Source organism: Harpegnathos saltator, unplaced genomic scaffold (assembly GCF_003227715.2).
Source record: "Harpegnathos saltator strain DR-91 unplaced genomic scaffold, Hsal_v8.6 scaffold248, whole genome shotgun sequence".
Classification (NCBI taxonomy): domain Eukaryota; kingdom Metazoa; phylum Arthropoda; class Insecta; order Hymenoptera; family Formicidae; genus Harpegnathos; species Harpegnathos saltator.
Window position 1 is genome coordinate 249,824 of NW_020230037.1, and position 21,260 is coordinate 271,083.

At 45.0% G+C, this 21,260-nt stretch overlaps 1 protein-coding gene across 2 annotated transcripts in view; it reads right to left on the bottom strand.

The window, feature by feature from the left end:
• Positions 1 to 21,260, bottom strand: part of Tps1 (Trehalose-6-phosphate synthase 1) — a 35,283-nt gene that overhangs the window by 11,102 nt on the left and 2,921 nt on the right. The window contains exons 2-3 of one of the 2 annotated variants that reach the window (XM_025298906.1): positions 14,637 to 14,742; positions 5,269 to 5,425 (exon numbers count right to left, since the gene is read on the bottom strand). In XM_025298906.1, the coding sequence (XP_025154691.1) occupies positions 5,269 to 5,425; positions 14,637 to 14,713 (234 nt within the window). In that variant the 5' untranslated portion in view covers positions 14,714 to 14,742. Of the gene's footprint in view, positions 1 to 5,268; positions 5,426 to 14,636; positions 15,317 to 21,260 lie in introns of those variants that run through there. The other variant, XM_011140877.3, reaches the window with a different exon arrangement.

Sequence of the window (21,260 nt, forward strand, 5' to 3'; positions counted from 1 at the left end):
CGCGTGCGATACGCGATCGACAGAGGTCCGGTGAAGTAGCGCTTGGAAATCGCGATCGATCGCCATTGTCCGGCCGTGTTCTCGGTGAATCGGCAGCATTGCAATTAACGCAGAATAACGCAAAACTCGCAGAGTCCGCGAGGACGAGCCGAAAACGGCGACCGCGATCCCTGACGGTAAGCGAACGAGAGAGAGAGAGAGAGAGCGCGACGCGCGCGCCTGCGGGATTTTGATTTCGCCGTGCAATGGAATCTGAATAGCTCCGCTATTTCGTCCAGCAGTTCATTTGGGAAATAGCTCGCGACGAGAAAACATTTTAATTGCTTCTTATCGCGCGCCCCGCGTGGTGCGCCGCGACTCGAGAGAGCATGTGACACGATAGTCGACTTCTCCCCCTTGTTTCTCCGTTTTTTCCTTCTTTGTTTTCTATATGCGCGCCGCATTATGCAAACATATTATTGAACGTTCCGATCGAGATAGACGCAAAAATAGGGCGGCCAAGTGGGAAGGAGCGTGCAGAGGCGAGTGAGACGCTGCTGACGCGACGACAGTTTCACGGCCGGAGAAGCAAATTTTTTGCGCCAAAGGAACTCGTCTCTCCTCTTCAGGAGTAGAAACAAAAGAAGCAGATGCAGAGAGAGAGAGAGTAAGTCGTGAAACAAATTTTTCGACATACTGAGATACTTCATCATATTATTTATTTATATCCACATATTATTTATTCATATGATTATATAAATAATTAAATAATAATTAAATTAAATTAATATTTATATTATTATATTATTATTTACATATCCGAGGCTAAAAATGATTCTTGAAAAAGGAGGGAGGGAGAAAAAGGTAAAAAGAATCCAGAGAAATATGAGGACTAACAAGGAAGGAAGATAAATTAGTGGATTTGTTTTCACGAAACGTCGTCTTCTTCACGGTGAACGATAAACAGCGTCTGACGAGGCGACATCGCAGCGCGCTGCCTGAAAATTTCCACGATAACGATGATCATTATCATCGCAGCCGCCGCCGCCACGCAGCCTGTGAACGGACTCTAATCACCGTCGCGCGTCGATTAGCGATCGCGCGCGGCTATCGGCCATAAGTGTTATGTTAATTACCGGCGATTTCTATCGCGAGCAATCGCGTGGGTGGCACAACGAGTCTCGGTATCGGCGAGCGGTATCGGCGATTGTTGGAAAACTGACGGCGATTATGTACGAGCAGGGCGGACGTAACAAGTCCGCGCGCGTCACGCGACGATAACCCTGAGCGCGATCGACCCCGCGACACGAATATATCCGTGACACCGGATCGCCACTTTGGACCCATTCGCGCGAAACACGGCGTCACGCGATCCAGGAACGATCCAGGAATGACTAACGTCCGATCGATCGGGCGATCGATCGGGTCAACGTCGGACAATTTTCGTTCGCCGCGCGCTTTTCTCCTTTTCTTTCTCCCTCCCTCTCCCTCCCTCTCTCTCTCTCTCTCTCTCTCTTTCTTCTTTCCAACGTCATTTCTTCCTCTTGAGAAAAAATCTGTATCTCACCAATGATGTAACATATTTATGTAATAAATTATGCCCGACCGTTGAAAACTTTCGCTTATCGCGTCGTGATAGAGTCGGAGCTGCGATTGAAACCGCCGCGAGGTTTTTTCAATTTCGAAGCGTGCGACGAAAAGCTGCAGATTTTTAGCTGTGCTCGAGAGACCGCGCGAGTGCCGAATGCACGATGACGAACACGAGCGCCGAACGCCGTCAACAACGTCGACGCAGCGCAGCATACGAAATACGTAAACACATGTTTATCCAAGTTCAAGCTCAAAGGTGAAGAATTTATAGGAATCCGAAGATCAGCGCGGATCGCCGCGTGACCAGGCACAAAATGTATGCACATAATACATGATGTTACGTTATTGTTATTGCTTTCCGGATGCTTGAGCATGTCGAAAGACTGAACCCGCGCCATTTGTCTGGCACGATAAAAACGCCAATCAGCGTGCCTGAACGTTTGAGTTGTCGCTTGCCTTCTAAATCTAAATATAATTTTGTCGCAATCCAACGACAGAATCGTGCGATATTTAATGTCGCCAGGGGGAGCAAAATTCTCTATTAAATCTCCGCCAATTCTCCGTTTCACTAAAATCTTGCTAATTTTCTCTCGCGATTCACAAGATTGTTTCCCACTTCGCTTCGTAATTTTGATCCTCGCGACCTGCATTCACAAATCACAGGCTATTACATCCCGAGAAAGAACGACGAGAAAACAAGGAGATCCATTCTGGAAAAGAAGTATCGAAATTCGAAAAATGGGGCAATTTCTCGAAAAGTCGCAATCCCGACGTCTAAATATTGAAACAATTTGCCAAGATGCAAATTTTCCTCGAAATGTCGGAAGCATGCTGCCGTCTCGAAAAGTCGCGATACCAAAATCAGTACAACGAAACAATACGTCGAAAAATTGTTATCATAGTTTTTTCGACAAATCTGTTGTCTTGGCACCTAAATTTCGAGATGACGATTTGTCGGGAAACCTTTCACTTTCCGAATTTCGAAACTTTCGGGGCAACGCGCTGCCGTCGATTGAATGGTAGGTAGCGTCGTTCTCGCTTGCCACATAGATATCGTAGAAAAAGAGACACTGAAACCGTTATCGAGAGCGGTTACCGGCGCGAAAGGCAAACGGTGGTGTTTTCGAGTCGCTCGACGGTATGGAATATTACAAGTTGGCCGAGAAGGGGAACCGTAACTACTCTTGCTGTGCGATTACAAGATATGAGCGCGTTGTCAATGCCAAGGTTGACATATCACGCGCACTAGGTGGCGATAAGATATACGATTTCGAGCGTGGCCACCTGAGCTGTGGAAAATTTTCGCCCCGTCGTCTCGTATGGGCGGAAAACTAGATGGAAAAATCCATGCGAGTTCTTCAATCGTGATAAACGTGTTATATTTGGATCCTACATATTTGAGTTCCAGTGACTTGAATCAGAAGTGTTGATTAAAATCAAGTAACGCAACCGGAGGAATCCGTTTATCAGGATCAGAAGCGCGCAACAAATATGTCCGGATCGGAAAATGCAGGTCCGGCGGGAGAAGGATGAGGAATTCGACGGAACTTGAGTCGAACAAATCAATCACATCGAGACAAAAAGGCTGCTATTTATTTATATAATTATATAAAATATTTATGTATATTTATATTATATTTATATAAGTATATAAAATATTTATATAATTTATTTATTTATTTCATAATAATTAACGAAAAAAAAACTCTTTAATGCAACTTGACACATAATTACGCTTCGTCACATTGCCTGAGGGAAAACTAAAGAATGATAAATGTGGGAGGAACATTGAAAATGAAGAAAGATAAAAAACAATATATGCTTAAAACACACAGTAGATTTAAATGCAACACCGCTCAAGAGTCCAAAGATTCTCTACAACGCCACCCTTAAAAAATGACAATCGCATCGAGGTCGCTAATTTGTTTATTTACTTATTTGACAAGAAAAATTTCTTGAGTGACACAACTTGACACATAATTTACGTTCAATCGCATTGCCTGAGGGAAAACTGAAAGATGACAAATAAGGTGGAAAAGCAGAAGTCGAAATTTACATATCTAAAAACAAACAGGACGAAAATGATGGTACAAAAGAAGAAAGGAACAATATACGTATACATAAACACACAGTAGATTTAAATGCAACATTGCTCAAGAACCCAAAGAGTTTTCATAACGTCAGCCTCAAAAGATAGCAATCCGGCATGTGACGAGTGTCTATCGATTTATAATTAATACACATCCGCTAACGTAGACAAACGATTGACAGGTTGAAAAATTCATCATGGAGAGTGTCCTGCACTCGCACGTGGGAAAGAGGGCAATATTCAAGAGGGCGACGGGAATGCCAAATTCGACTAACTCTAACACTCAAAAAAAAAAAATAATTTCAGAACAAGCGGAATCACCCAAATTTTAGAGGATTTTATTCTTACATATGATCGCAAGAGGATTCCTCTAAGATTAAGAAGAAAATATTATAAACACATTATTCTTAAAGTTAGAGGGCTTATATGTCACATATATAGTGCAAGTCTTATTGATTTTAATATAAATTTCCTCTTATATACAGATAATCTTTTCTTAAGAGAATTATTATTTATTCTTACTGTACTTTATTTTTACTGGTTATACTGATTAATTTGAAAAAATTATTATAATGTATAGCGAGAAATAATATACACACATACATATATATATATATATATAAATGTACTTCTGCACTCTAGTTCTACAATAAGTAGGCACGGATGAAACAAGATCATCATAACAAATAAATTTCCAATCAGTTTTGTTTGTTAGACTTCATAACTACTAAGATTCATCATAATCAATTGTATGAAACGTAGTTAAAAGAAAGAATATATTGTTCAACTTCTTGCAATAGATTACAAACTTTGACCAAATATGGGTAAATTATCTTCGTTATATGTCACAGCAACGCACATATCTTTTTTAAAAAGCGTTCCAAATATTCTGACCCACGAGCATATGATTATTTTTTCGCTCATGCCTGGAGATAGAGCATGACTGAACAAAAAGAAGCCGATATTCAAGTCAACATATTCCTCTTCTTACAAGAGAAAAATTAATCGATATAAGAGGAAATCCTCTTGAAATAAGAAGAAAGAACGGTTAGAATAATGTCTAATACATTTTAGATGAATGGTTTATTCGAATCGCTTTATCGAAGGAGGAATCCTTTTTCTGTAAAAAGGCTTCGAATATGAGACTATGAGACTTGGAAAAAGGCTTCGAATATGAGACTATGAGGCTTAAAATATAAGACTATGGGAAAAATCACTCTACGAATAGAATACTTTTTTTGGGCGGACAATGTACCTGCACCACGTCCGTCATCGAACGCACGTGACGATCGACTGGTTGCGGCGGTGAATTTCGCGACGCGGGTAAAACCAGCGACGACGGTGTCACTCTGTGACGCGCGCGACGATAACGAAGCGCGCTTGACTTTCCTAACGACTGAACACGTGTTTCGCAAAATTTCCGCCGGGTGGGAGACCCGAGTGGCCACTTCGCGCTTCTTTTGCATTTTTTTCTGCAGCATGGGTGTATGTGTGTGTGTGCGCGCGCGCGCGCGTGGATTGTTGCGCAAAACGAATTACGCAACCGACGTGGCCGGCGAGCGGACGGAGACGGCACGGCGCGAAATATTCGTCTGCGCGGAGCTCCTTACCTTTCGGGACAGCAGACCGGCCGTGGGCGTGCGATCGTTGGGATCGGACTCGGGGATCGGGTCGTTCGGGTTGTCCATGTGCATGCCCGGCCATCCGACCCAGACTCCATTTCCGTTGATGACGACCGGCGCTACCGCGGTGACCAGGCCGCCGGCGCTGCAGCAGGGAGAAAGACTTGCGTGAGAGAGCGTGAACGACGGGCGGATCGGTCGAGAGTGGATTAATACGAGTATGCAGAGACGATTCTAGCTTCCTGTTTCCTTTCGACTTTTTCCTTTTAACCCTTTCACTGTTGAATTAACTTCCCTTGAGAAAATTACTAAAATATTTGGTAGTCCTACGTTTTTTCGGGTCGCCAATTACGAATCTAAGTCAGATTTGCGAAATTCAAAATGGCGGACTCGATATGGCGATCATGATGTACAAAATTAATGAAAATTCCAATTATTCTTGATGGTGTACGGGTTTTTCGGGTCGCTGATTATTGACCGAGTCTGAAGTCAGACTTGCAAAATTCGAAATGGCGGATTCAATATGGCGACCATAATATACGAAATTGATAAGAATTCCGATTATTATCGATGATATATATTGAGTAAAATAATATTGATAGTATGGGTAAGATGGAGATACAGAATGAAAAAACTAAGGAAATAAAGCTAAAAAGTGCAAAAATATCAAATTTCGGCCGCTTTTGTAGAAATATTTATTTATAAAAGAAAATTTAACCTGCAAAAAAATATTGAAAAAATATATGTTTTTGTACAACATCAGAAAAATATTTGGTGAAAATTTCAGACCTCTACATACAATACTCTCCGAGGAATCGATTTTTTCCTAAAAAAAGCATTTTTTTTCAACTCTGATTTGTTATAAATAATCACAAATGAATAATTGGGTATAAAAACCTATTGGAGTATGTTGAACAACTATTCAGTTCTCTGGAATACTCAAGTCCCCGATTAGTTCTTCAAAATTATGTGATTTACAACGCAAAACTGAATCAAGAAAAGGTGAGAAGTATATTTCCCGCTAACAGTGAAACGGTTAACTCTTTCAACCACTGAGTTGAGCGCAGAGCTCTATCGCTGCTGAGTCGGCGACGGGAAGACCGCGGCGCTCCTACGTTTGTCTCTTCAAGATTTCAGCAATGTAAGAAAGAGAGAGAGAGAGGGGGGGGAGAGAGAGAGAGAGAGAGAGGGGGAGAGAGAGAGAGAGAGAGAGGGGGGGAGAGAGAGGGAGGGAGAGAGATCCGGATGGAAAATATCTAATTACCGGTGTAGATATAGCCTCCATTTTGCAAAAACTAGACCGCCTCGTGCGCAATTGCACGTTACAAAACGCCCGGGCGGTCGTAATAGCGTCGATCAGCTGACAGCGACGTTCAACCGCGGCTCGCAGAGAGAGAGAGAAAGAGAGAGAGAGAGACTACGAGCGCAGAGTTCTAATTACGTCCGTTGTCTCAATCGGATCGCCCGTATTAATAGAGCGATGAACGGATCGACGATTGTCGAGCGATAGCATCCGAGCTACGTGTCAATACGCTCGTCAATCGACGAGACTAACCGCGAATGCGCGCAATTGAGCAGCAGAAATCGGCAAGCCGACCGGCACAGGTAAGCCGCGATAAATGTCTCGTCCGATAGATTTCTATCGGATCCAACAATGCGCGTTTCCCGTCAAAGTGCAACAGGAAAGGACAGACAGACAGACAGACAGACAGACAGATAACGGAGACAATTAACATACAAGAGACGGTCCAAAGTCGCCGTCGTAAGCGCGCGCCGCGAGTCGCAATAATGTATATGCAACGAGTGTCAACACGGCGCTGCTCGTGCGTGGCGAGACTGCCACTTTCAAAGCAATTTTATTTCCAACGCAGATGCTTGAACGCGCCGCGAGAGCGCGAGGGAACTGCGCAACAGCAGGAGACGTCGGTGCCGACGGTGCGGCGAAAACGGCTTGAGGTCGCGAGTGCTCGCGCGCGCCAAGGAACTCGCCCAAGTATTCAGCAAACGTGCCCGTAATCTGGAATGCGAAAAGTTCCCGCGCCGCGGCCGCCGCACGCGCACGTGCGATTATCCGTGCGCGAGCGCAATGAATATTTCAAGGCGCGATTGACACATGTCGAGCGCCGCGAATTTGCCGTGCGTGAAACACACTTGACAGAACGTTTAAAAAATTAAACGTACACTGAGAGAAAAGTATATGTGATTTGGAACTATAATGATATAGTAACTGAATTTTAGTCCGAAATATCATATTTATAGTAAGTAATTATTGCCATAATATCGGTAATAATTACGATACAGGCATAGTATAACCAACCATATAATATTTTTACTAAGAATTATAGTAAGTAAGTTAAGCTAAAATTATTGTATGGATACAGATATAAAATAGTAGGTAAAGTAACTCTTTTTAATAGTCAATATTACCAGAATATTTGCTAAATGATGACAGATGTAACTATATGAATATTAAATCACTCACTATATTTGTGAATGAGAAATTACCATATATGTGATAAAAGTAACTAAACAATTATTTCAGACAATCATTGACTATATATTTGTGTTTATTCTACTATATTTTGCAGGTTCCACGAACTATAAAAATACGGTTGACGCCAAAATGAACTACAAAATATAGTGAGATTGTAGTTAATTCAACTATACTTTTCTATCAGTGTAGCGAGTGTCGAGTGTCGCCTTCACTTCGTTCGGCATCGCCGCGGCTGGCCGAGCCATCGCGCGACGTGTCAATCGAAGCGAGCATTTCGAGGATTTCGCTGGAATCGTGATTAATTGATCGTACATTTAGCAGGCGCGTTTCTCTGCGCGCGAGCGCGGCATTGAGTATAATGGCGAAGAGCTCGTTTATATAATGCGTCATTAACGCATTATCGTCTCGTCCCGTCTAACCTGGTGCATGGTCGGCCGTGATCGGCCAGCGGGAGATTTTTCAAAAGCAGGCGCGCGCGAACGCGTGACAGAGCGTCGTGAACTCTCGGCCGCGGATTACGGCCGTTCCTTTTGTCCCGTCGTGAAATCGCGCGTGATACCGTTTTTTCCGATTTATCAAGCCGCGCGCTCTCGACGTTTACGCAACGCTAATGCGATTATCGTCGCTCGCTTTTGTCCGGCAAGGAAACCTCCGACTGCCGAAGAACCCGCGGTCGAAAGAAAGCGTGCGTTTTTGTAACATCCCGCTAATTGCAGGACTCGGTGAATCATCGTCGATGTAAAGCGAGCTTCGGCGAGGCATTGCGGTCAGGCATTGTTATCTACGTACAAAGGGCCAAAGTTCGCTGGTTTTTTTGAAAAATGTTGCGATTATATTCTGATATAATAAAATACACGAGAGGATGTAAGACGATGCGCGTCTCGAGCTGTCTCTGTCTCTCCCTTCCTCTTTCTCCCTCCATCTGCTTTTCTTTGTCTCTTTGTCGAAACAATTTATTTATGAACTTAATCTAATCGTGTGGAACACATACGACGCAACACGTTTCCTTCACCGAAAAAAATATTCTATTTGTTAAGTGATTTTTCACATAGTTTCATATTCTAAGCGAAGCTTTTTACAGGAAAAAGATTCCTCTTTCGATGAAGCGATTAAAATAAACCACTCATTTAAAATTTTTTAGATACTGTTCTAACTGTTTTCCTCTTGTTTCAACAGGATTCCCTCTTACATCAATTAATTTTTCTCTTATATGAAAAGGAATATTTTTTAAAAGCGCTTTTTAATGAAGGTATGTGTGTTGCTGTGACATATAACGAAGATACGTAATTTACCCATATTTGGTCAAAGTTTGTAATCTACTGCAAGAAGTTGAATAATATATTCTTTCTTTTAACTATGTTTCATACAATTATAGTTATGATGAATATCTTTATAGCTAAGAAGTCTATAACAAAACTGATTGGAAATTTATTTGTTATGATGATCTTGTTTCATTCGTGCTTACTTATTGTAAAACTGGAGTCAGAAGTACATCTATATATATATATATATATATATACATATTATTTTTCGCTACACATTATAATTTTTTCAAATTAACTGGTATATATAACCGATAAGAGTAAAGTACAGTAAGAATAAATAATAATCCTCTTAAAAAAAGATTAAATAATCTGTGTATAAGAGGGAATTTATATTAAGATCAATAAAATCAATAAATACATAGAACACAATAATCCCTCTAATTTTAAGAATAATGTGTTTATAATATTTTGCTCTTAATCTCAGAGGAATCCTCTTGAGGCTATATATGAGAACAAGATCCTCTAAAATTCGGGCGATTCCGCGCTTGTTTTGAAATTACTTTTGTTTGGATGTTGCGAAGAACTCGTAGGAGATATGAGCGAAAGGTCACAGCCAACCCCTCCCGGTCCTCACTTGCTTCTCGAGTGGAATCTCAATCGAAGAAATTCGGGGAGCGTACACAATGCGAAAACGACCGAAGAACCGGCTAGTTTCGGCTAATTTCGAGCACCTTTATCGAAGTTCCGGCTTGGAGGTGTCCTCCTCGCTTCCATCCCGAGTCGCGGCGGGTTCTCCCTTTCTCTCTCTCTCTCTCGCGCGGGTTGAAGAAGGACGAACGGTCACGATACGCACGATGTGACGCGGGCGCGTGTCGCTCTGCTCCTTATCACTGTCGGTGTTCTCTATTTTGCAAGTAATCGCGACGGCTGTACGTGGCAAACGAGGCTGTTTGTAAATACGACATGGCGATTTTCAGCCGCGGCCGAGGCTGGCCGATTTACACGCGGCTCGCGCACTCGCGCACTCTCCGTCTCGCAGGATCGTCGAGATCCAAGAGAAGACGGTCGGACCGGGCTCGTCAATTCGTCACTCCCGATGAGCCGGCACTTATTGGCCGGCGGAGGTTCATGCTCGCGTAAAAATGCCGCGATTCGCGCGTGTACGCACCGCGACAAGTGGCCGGCGCGCGTCACCGAATCGCCGCGCCGGCACGCGCGTCTTTCGGCGCTTCACTCGGCGCGGATTACAAGAGCACACACGCGAGGAAAAGAGGTGGAAGCAGGGCAGGAGCAATTCCGGCCCAGTGTTTTTCCATAATCTCGCGCAATTTCGCCGGCTCTCGGAGATTCAAGGTACGACCGCGTGGGCGGCTCCTCGGCAGAGGAGGGCCGCACGCGAACGTCGCAAGCGACGGACACGCGGTAGACACGTGCCTAATTACGACCCGCTGCTGATTATGCACGCTCGTTATTGCGGCTTGTCGAAAAATCCCTTGGTATTTGCGTCTGTCGCATGACGTACGTGACGCGCGCGCCGCACGTGAACGTGGCAAAACACGGTCTCGTTATCCGGCTATTTTTCCGCGCATGAACAATATATTTCACGGATGTTTCGCGACGATCGCAAGCGCGTGTTTTAAGCCCCGTCTACATAACTCGCAGAACGCAGAACGCAGGTCGCACATGCAGGCGCAATATGACGTATCAGCGCACGCAAGGCATACGCAGTCGCACTCGCGCTTCGCGTCACGAGTTGGTTCAACTTTAAGGGCCATCACACGTAGGAAAATTTTAACCGTAACCGTAAGGTTGTAAGAAAACTGACCAATCACAGTCGATTATTATAATGTCACAAGAGAAAGGATCGACTGTGATTGGTCAGTTTTCTTACAACCTTACGGTTACGGTTAAAATGTTTCTACGTGTGATGGCCTTAACTTTCTGCGGTTGTTCCTGCGGTTGCGTCTTGATTGCGTTAACCGATCACAGCTAATATATTTCGGAGAATGTGAGATTATAGTCATCGACCGAATTGTCAGAGAAACAAGCCGGACTTATTTTGTGGTTTGTTTTTTGTATAAATTCGCGTGTTATATTGAAATTATGGGCGAAAATATTTATTGGACAACTGAAAGAATACATCAATTAATTACATTAATGTATCACAATGATGGCTTATATGCAAAAAATAAGGAAGTGTTTTTGGCGAGTTCGATTTATAGGTCTAACCCACCATCTTCGTCTTTCTTTTGTCGCAAGTTGACATAAATTTATTGCTGCTGCATTTAATGTCAAAACCAAATATACAAGACACAGATCATGTTGATCCATCATAGACACAGATATAACCTTCTATATGCTGCGTACCACTTTCGCGTTCAATGTGGACACTCGCTCCGCGACGTGATTTGCGAACTGCGAGTGCGTTTTGCGTATCTTGTGCGTCTGCGACCTGCATTTTGCGGCTTGCGAGTTATGTAGACGGGGGGCTTAAGGGACGCCAGTCGCGGAACAACGTCGCGAGAGGAATAAAGTCGGCCGCAAAGCAAGATTCGACACGCGTGCGGCTCGTTCTTCCACCTTGGAAATGATCGAGCTGCGAGCGCATCGCGCTGAAGTTGTAGCTAGCATAGGGAGTTTGTGCGCGATTGCGTGCAAAATTGCAGCCGAATACGCGGAATTGCACACTTACATCGTGTTTGGGAACTTTGGCAAACACTGTCGCGTCTCTTTCTTCATGTAACATCCGATCGCTCATCGGATGATAGATGATGGGACCGATCGAGGTCGTCGCGAAACCTCGGTCGACTTTCTCCGAACGATATTGCACGCGCGGATTTGCTTGATTTAGCGACCTTGGGCGTAGCCTTCGCTTTGACCTTCACGAGCGAGAGCTCCAGGAGGAGTCGGCGAGATGTGCTCCAGGCGGGAAATAACACCCAGAAGAAAGTAATTTCAGAATAAGCGGAATCATCTCTAAATTTGAGAGGATTTTACTTTTATATACGGCCTCAAGAGGATTCCTCTAAGATTACGAGTTAAAATATTATAAACACATTATTCTTAAAGTTAGAAGAATTATATGTTATATGTATGATGCAAATCTTATTGATTTTAATATAAATTTCCTCTTATCTTATAGATAAGTTATTTAATCTTCTCTTAGGAGGATTATTATTTATTCTTACTGTACTTACTTTATTCTCACTGGTTATACTAATTAATTTGAAAAAATTATTATAATGTATATAGCGAAAAGTAATATATATATATATATAGATGTACTTCTGGTTTCAGTACTACAATAAGTAGGCACGAATGAAACAAGATCATCATAACAAACAAATTTCCAATCAGTTTTGTTCTAGACTTCTTTGCTATAAAGATGTTCATCATAATCATAATTATATGAAACATAGTTAAAAGAAAGGGAAACATAGTTAAGAGGGAATCCTTTTGAAATAAGAGGAAAACAGTTGGAATAATATCTAATAAATTTTAGATGAATGCTTCGTACTTTAATCGCTTTATCGAAAGAGGAATCCTTCCTCTGTAAAAAAGGCTTCGCTTAAAATATGAGACTATGTGAAAAATCACTTAACAAATAGAATATTTTTTTTCGGTGTGGGAAACGTGTTGCGTCATCGTCGTGTGTGTTCCACACGATTAGATTAAGTTCATAAATAAATTGTTTCGCCAAAGAGACAAAGAAAAGCAGATGGAGGGAGAAAGAGGGAGGGAGAGACAGAGACGCTCGCGCCATGTCAGGCTGATACGCGCGCGTTTTCATCTCTCCAAGCTCCGAGCCCATTTAATTACCTCAGTCGCAGCGACCGGCTTTTCGAGCGGATTTTGCGACATCCTGATCGAGCCGCGGATATTCTCTCGACCTTTGACTTCATGAATTTGACCCGACATATCGATCGACGCGAAAGCCGAGCGAGAGATAAATGATCGCGCTCGACGGACAATATTTCGCGCGTCTAACACTCGAAGTTGCCGTTGTCAAACGCGCTTATTTTTGCCGTCGGGAGTGCCGCAGGCGGGTTTATCATTCTTCAAACACGCGCGAGAGTTTCGAGCGAACTTTATTATTCGCAATTATCGCGCTATCATTACTTCAGCAATCCGTTGTTGTCAACTATGTGCGTGTCGTGTTATTTACTTTCTGATACGACGCGCCTGTCTTATTCCGAAGTAATCGCTACTCTCGGTACACTGTGCGTACGAGACGCATACGCGTCCCGCTCCCCTCTCTCCCTCTTAACCAAATTTGCCTGCGCGAAATTCTACAGAAACGCACATACGCCTCGTAATCTTCGGCTCGGAGGATCAAGACGTCGAACTAGTACGAGGTCCCTCGTGACATCGATCAGCAGCTCCGATTAAAGCAAGTGTGACCTCGAAATTTGTGTAGCTAAGATCGGCAAAGTCGTCCGAGAGCTCTTCTCTTGGAACTTGTAGCAATTCTACAGTCGTTGGCGGCAAAGCTGAGACAATCGCGCTTGGAGCACTTCCCGGCGAAAAGCTCCGACATTTTTCGTCTCTGAAAGGATTCGAGAACGAGGGACGGATGCTTCGACGGATTATCGCGAGCGACACGAAAAAGAGAGAGAGAGAGAGAGAGAGAGAGAGAGAGAGAGAGCGAGATTTCTCGGTCGCTTGACGATCGTAAGACCGATGTTGCGTGTGACGTTGATTCTTCATTCCATCGGCGACATTTTGATTATTAAAAAACACGGCCGGGGCGAGATAACACGCTTTGATGTAACTCCATGCCCGATACACAATCGCATCGCGGCCGTTATCTTGACAGCGGCATTATGCGAGCGAAATACAAAAGTAGAGAAAAAAGCAAAGAGGGGAAGAAAAAGTGCGGGCGAACAAGAGGCGAATACGACGGAGTCGCAAACTCGCGGCAAGAACGCTCATAGTGACCGTTTCGCGCGTTGCGATCGATGTGCGTTACGACTGACGTGACGTCGCGATCGCAAGCCCAGGAGCGCAAGAGAGATTGGCGGCGCGGGATAAGCGTAAGAGAGAACAAGCACATACATATATTATCGTATATTATCACCGACGCGGCGCACCGGACGATGTGAAAGTTTATGCAAAATGTGCTCCGCGGGTTCCGTCACTTGCGTCACGTCGTGTTGCTTCGGCTTGAAACTGAAGCGACTTTCGATGTACAAACGAGATAGCGAGCGCGCAAATAGAGCGAATTGCGGAATCGAAGCAGCCATTTTACATGTTCCAGTGGCGCGAGAGAAGTGCAAAAAGAGAAAGAAAGAGGAGGGGGGAAAGACAGCATCGGGAAAATGATGTGCGCGAGATCGCCGTGGGAAACATCGAGAGGGAAAATCGCGCCGGACCAGCGAGGAAAGCTTAACAGTGCGCTCGACGCGAGTGTCGTAATAATACAAGCGAACAATAGAGCGGCGAGGGGGAATCAGCCACTGTTGCAGCTCGCAAGTGTGACCGCGGCTGTACTCGCGGTGAGGTCAAGGTGACCGGGGTGGTGCGCACCACCCCGGCAATCTTGACTCGTCGGGGCCCTCGGCGGAGGGCGAGAAGATTGAGGAAGGAGTCCCACTAACCTGGCTTTGCGCTCCAGCTGACCGGTCGTCTCGTTCCTCTTTAGCACGAACGGCAACCTGTTGCTCACGACGATCATGCTGCCGTTGGAGGTGAAGCTACCCGGTTCTGTGGACATGGTGGGTGTCGGTGGTTCGCCGTGAGTTTGCGAGAGCGCGCGAGAATGAGAAGGTGGCCAATGTCTTGTGAGACTGTGCACGTTGCCTCTTTTTCTCTCTCTCTCTCTCTCTCTCTCTCTCGTCCTTGCGCACGCGGCACGTCACACCGCTGTCACGTGCGAGCAAGCGACGCGTACAGAGCTCGATCAGCAAAAGATGCAGCTCTCTCTCTCGTTCTCTCTCTCTCTCTCTTTCTCCCCCCCTCTCTCTCTCTCTCTCTCTCTCTCTTTCGATCACCTGGTGAGCGCGCGACTCGCTTTTCCTCGCAGCGTTCTCCCTCGGGCGCGTTTACTGCCGCTCTTGGCTGGGGTCCATGGTACCCCCGCGTTTTATCCCGCCGGCCGGTCGAGACCGAGAAAGAGCGCGAGAGAGGAAAAGCAGAAGAGGAACGTCTGTTGCGTTGGATCGCCTTCCCGGCGCGATGCGGTACGTCGTGCGGGTGCGGTGCGGCGGCGTGTTGTGTCGCGTTGCGTGGCCGAGACGACACTGACGCAACGCCGTCGCGCTTTATCCCTCTTAGTCGGCGCGACGATTTAGTCCAAAGTACGTTCCCTATAACCGTATCAATGACGGGGCCGCGACCTCTCGACCAACCCCCCCGCGCGACGACCGGCCGACCGCCCCCACAGCCGCCGCGTTACCTCCGACGTCGTCGACGTCGACGACGGGGACGAGCCGCCAGCGATCGCGTCGCGTAGCCGCCGCTACCCGCTTGTGCGATGTAAACACGGGGATCCCCCTGCTCCGCACGCCGCCCGAGATATCGACTTCACCCGCGATTCCCCGTCTAACGCGGCCGCTCGACAGATACCGCCGCCGCGGCCGGCGCGGTGCGGCGCGGCGGCGTCTCTTTCCTCGTTCTTTCGTTTCGTACGAGCCACGTCGACAGCGAGCGTCGGAAGAAAGATCGTGGCACGCGCGAGTAACCATGACCACAGATACCGATCGCGAGCGCGCTTTTGAAACGCGCGATGCACTTTGCGCGGGTTTTGACGAGCCGCGCGTCGCCGACGGAACGGCGACGGCGAGGTGAACGCCGCGCCGTGAGTCGCGATCTCCCCGCTACGTCGCTCTCGTCCCCCGGCGCATTCTTCTCTCACGGATCAGCCGTGCACGTGTGTGTTGCCGCCGACGTGAGTCTTAAGGCAGCGAGAGCAGCTGCGGCGCGATCGCGGAAGCGTTGTCTCAGAGGAAAAAAAGACGTTATCGTCACGCCGCGACCGCGTGCCAGCGACGTCGTCGTCACCGAGCGCAGGGAAATCGGCACGCACCGTGCACGCGGTACGCGCGTTCTGCCCCATGCGGAAGTGAAGTCATCCCGGTGAGTCTGATAACGAGCGAGAAGAGAGAGCACGGGGGAGAGAGAGAGAGAGAGAGAGGGGGGAAAGGAAAGAGGTGAAAACGCAGAAAACACCGCCCTTCGGGCGGAGAAGCGCGACGGCGCTGCGCCTCGCGAATGCTCGCGCGAGGTCCTGCAGGAGCGAGTGAAGCGCACAGATACTTTGCGTACGCTCTCAGGAGATAAAGAAGCGGAATGCGCAGACGAAGCCGCGTGCACGGCGGATTGCCGACCGCCAGGCGGACCTGGAGGGATTCCAGTCGCGTGTGAGTCTTGAGCCGCTTGGCGCGCGCTTTGTGGTATTCGTGCACAGTTCGGTCTTACTCTGCAAGTTTCTTGGGACGACGTGTCGCTCGGAGAGAGAATGACGATTCATTCGAAGCGACAGTGGGAGGACCGCCACGTGGAAGCGTGGTAGTCCTCCCACTGTCGCCAAAATGGACGTTTAATTCGACTTTAGAGAGTAGATTCCTCGTCGGTCAGGGCCGGTTGTTGTTTCAATTCCTTGCTCCAAATCTGAAGTTAACTGATGGTTAAGTCACATGTCTGTCTTGGAGGGAATTGCAGGGGAAACAAAGGCAAACAGACGATTTAACAATCAGTTAACTTATCAAGAAGTTGTGACAACCGGCTCTGAGGTTCCGGTCTGAAGGTTCCGCTCGACCAACGCGAGTTTGTTCCATGCGCGGCGCGCATCAGGCTCGTTCTTGAGTCCCTTGAGTGGTCTCACTCGATCATTTTCTCGGGGGAAGAATTTACTCCGCATGAGTGAAAAGTCATTCAGCCTCGAGTGACTCGGCAGTCGTCCCTCACGCGTTTCGCGTTGAATCTCGCTCGGAGAAATTTCGAGGGTACGCCCAACACCTTGTTGACACACCTTAACCTATCTACCTATTTACACCTAGTCTTAGCTTTTCCCTTAAAATTTGCACAAGCGGGTGCAGGTGCAACCACGAATTAACACCTGACCGGTCAACAAAGTGTTGAGATCGTCTCAGGTTGATCTTCGAATCACACGCAGCTAATTATAAGCGTCCGAAGATAGACTCAAGATGATATTGAAGATGAGATCAGCGACGGAAGATGACAATGTCGCAATGTGCCCGCACAAACAATCGCAGTCTCATCGATCGACTGCTCTTTCGGTCGAGTAGAAATCGCGCGTCATTGCTCGCGACACTCGAGTATCTCCGCGCGTTTAGAATCACTCATTGAAAGCGGACACCTAGTAGTAGTTTTCACGATCTTCGTTCGTGATCACTCTCGTAAAGGCATTCTCGTAAAGAACTCGTAAAACCAGATACAACGAACAACAGTAGATAGATATCGCATTCGCACTCGGAAGAATTTAGTCGCTCGAGTGTTTACTCACGTCGCTCGTTATGATCTCGAGTACAAGCTCGGGCTCATAAATTCATAACGCTGCGCTAATCAGCGGGACATTGGTGCGAGGATCAAAGGATTGCGATCGAACCGACCCCGAGGCGCTTCTTTCCTTCTTCGTCGACACTGCTTCGTCGGCGGCTTTCGGCGATGTGATCGCGTTCGCGACTTTTTTCGTTAATATTCTTCCGCGTGCTCACTCGTTTCTTCAGCCCCCACGACCTCGTCCGGCTTCCGCGCGTCGATTTCATCGCGGAGATCCGATATCGGCCCGGCCACACTCACCGACCCTGTGGGGAAACCATTGGACAAACAAGTTGCAAGAACGCACAATGGAATCAACGTGACCTCTCGATGAAACAGCGGATGAAACAGTGAATCTGGGATGTTATAGGCGTATACTGCGTACGCGTTGCGTCATTAAGGGGGGGATTATATGCGGAGCAGGCCGCGTTCTCAAGGCTATTTTTACGAATTCTTTTAACAGAAACAGGATCAATGGACCTGAAATTTTCAAGAACAAGAATGTATTCATTAGTGTTCAAAGTATAAAATAAATGTGTTACTATCTACACTGAGAAAAAATTGTATTAAAATTAAATAAATCTTTGTTTGAATACAACTGTGAATAAATTTATTCGAATTAAGCGACTAATTTCTAAAATGAAATATAGAGATTCTCTGAATGTAAACTTTTTTCTTGAATTTTAGAAAGTAATTGCTTAATTTAAATAAATGTATTCACAGTCGTATTCGAACAAAGATTTTCTTTAATTTTAATACAATTTTTTCTCAGTATATGTGGAAAGTATACATAAAACTTTAAACGTGTTTATCTGGAACGCAAAAACTACTGAACCGAATAACTTGGTATTTTTGCACAATACAACAATAGACGTGTAGTTTTCGCTCCTATCTCGAACACAGTTATATTTTATTTTATTCATTTTTTTAAACATAGTTACAAGTTTGAAAAAAGTTTCATGTGTCGATATATTTTTTTTGTATAGTCATTATTTTTCCAAACTTGGCTTCATTGCCTTCATTTTGGTACAGGCTATAATGGCAACGGTATATTTTAAAAATCTTTCTCACATTTTGGTTTCAGAGTGGAGTGAGAGGCCCGGAATTACGTCGACAGCAAACATCGAGCTCGCAAATGGATGACTGCATTCTTATCTATAATTACAAATTGGATCGGTTCTTGTGGTTCAATAAAATTTATTCATACTTTGAACAGTAATGAATACAGCGTGACAATTTCAAGTCCATTGATCTTATCGTTTCTGTTAAGAAAATTCGTAAAAATAGCCTTGAAAACGGCCTTCCGCATGTCAGTCCCCCCTTAAAACGCGAACCTCGCCGTGATCGCTGCCGGAATAAGCGACTTTAAGCATGCCTGATAAGCAATCGAGACAAAACTAATTGCACATACGTCGCACGCGATATGGTGCCAGGAACTTTCGACCAACGAGTTTCGCTCGATTAGTTTCGCACGGCGGCGCGAATAACGCAATCGACACACACACACACACACACACAGTCAGGTGCGTCCTTTTTCTCTCGATAGACTTTTAACCCCTCTAATTTTTGCTCCAAAAATTCTCGATCTTTACATTTTTACAAACAACTCTTTCTATATGGTTTGTTCATTTACTTTTCTGAACCTTGTCTACTCCTTTAAAATTCCCAGCAAAAGGGAATTCCTCGTCTAAAGAGATTTCTTCGCATTCTCCTGTCGCTATCGTTTCACCGCATCTGTTACTCATCGCTATTTACAATTACCGGTCGCAATTAGCGATCGTTAGGCTCTGGCTATCGGCACCGAGCGGCGGAACAGTACGTCAACAGGAGTGGAGTCGAAGGCGCGCGAGAAGCGAGAATGTGCCAAGGTGACGGGGCAAGAACTCGCTTTGCAAGGTACTAAATGCAAACAACAATCGCGTGCGTTATATATTAATCTGCGCGTGTTTTTCGGGATTGCTGTTGTGCTTGATCTTTCATTCCCTACCACGAGTGAGTGCACTCGGCGGCCAGTTTGAGGTCGCGTCGTCGCTGTTACAATAGGGATTAATGATATGCCGCAAGCCGACGTGGGATTAGCCTCAAGCATTTGTCGGAGCCGCGAAGCAGCCGCGAATATCGCAAGAAGGGGTCTACGATAACCGATGCGCCTCAGGGCCACAGCCGCTAGTTATCTTTTCTTCTCTTCGGATTAACCCTTTAACGCCCGACTTTTTTTGTAGATGTTTTAAGAATAAAATTTGAATTTTTTTGAACTGAGACTATAAGTAGTGATAACCAAAAAAATATCAGAATTTTATATTGGTTCTTTTTTATCGTTCGCTTTTTGTTTATTGGTAAATATGACTTGGATCCTAAAAGCATATACGAAATGAGCAACCTATGCAGAGAAAAATAATCTAAGAGCAATGCCTGCAGAGCCTGCAGAGAAGGATAATCTATATGACATAACTCTGATAGTCAGCTTGACATTTTTGAGCTGAAACTTTACAATATTTGTGAGTGAAGTTTATCATTCAGAGCGTCAAGCTTACTATTTCAGAAGAATATCTTATAGATCACCATTTAGATAGTCAATCGTCCCTTCATTTTTCGCCGCGCAATAAAAAGCGCAGTAGGTCACCAGGTATCACGAAAATAGATTGATTTCTTGATTTTCGTGTCCACCATATTGGATTCGCCATTTTGAATTTTTGTATTCTTTTAATTTCACATTTTGCATCTGAGAAAGCTTCCAAATGTATAAAATTATAACAGATACCAATCTATTCATTTATAGCGCACTTCTAGATGTCAGTAACAATGCTAACTATGCCTACTTGAAATTTGACAAAATATGTTATCATTAAAACTGAGCTAAAAACAGACTAAACCGAATCTACATACAATCTATATAGCATTTTTTAGAAGAAGAATTCACCTTTAGTGGTGCAAAGAAAACGAAAATTTCTCCTTTTTTGACTAAGTTATGAATTCTTAAATGCGTTTCTGGTAACTATAGTTACCAGTAGGTTAACGTTAAAGTAAGTGTTAAAGGGTTAATGCTGATCCAATGTTAATCCAAAGATGGTATTCATAGTCGGATCTTGCACGCGAGATCATCTCAGATTCAGCTCCGGTTGAACGTGGCAAGATTTTAAAATCGGCTCAAGAAACTCTTTCATTCTTATCCTTAAATTATCCTTAATGCAAATATAAAAACGTGTACTTTGAGCTATCGCACTGTTTATATACGCAAAACCTGTGCAAATCGTGCGAGGTCGCGAGCGATCGTGTAAAAGCGCCAAATAAGACCGAAAGGTGGATATCCCGTTTATATTTCCGACGAACTTGGTTCTTTTACGACTAGGACTAAAAATAGATCGAGACATGTGTGTGTGTGTGTGTGTGTGTGTGTGTGCGTGGTCGCGTACGCTCGGCGAATCCAGACGTAAATCAGCTGACATCGCGTGAAAATACACTTCGCTCGCAATTCGGTCGACTGTTAAAGCCGGTCCAGAATAGGTCGCAAATACCTAATTGCGAGTTGCGAAGGATGGCAACTACTAGTTACTAGTAGTAAAGTGCTATTTCCAGTTGTAAAAGACAGTCATGGTTGCTAAAAGAGAGTTGCCCAATTGTTAACTTCTTGACGACAACAACCAACAATCGCAACGTCTCAGCCAATCAAGTATCGAGTTCGGGAAAAACGCGAAAAATGAAACACGATACTACAGATAAGT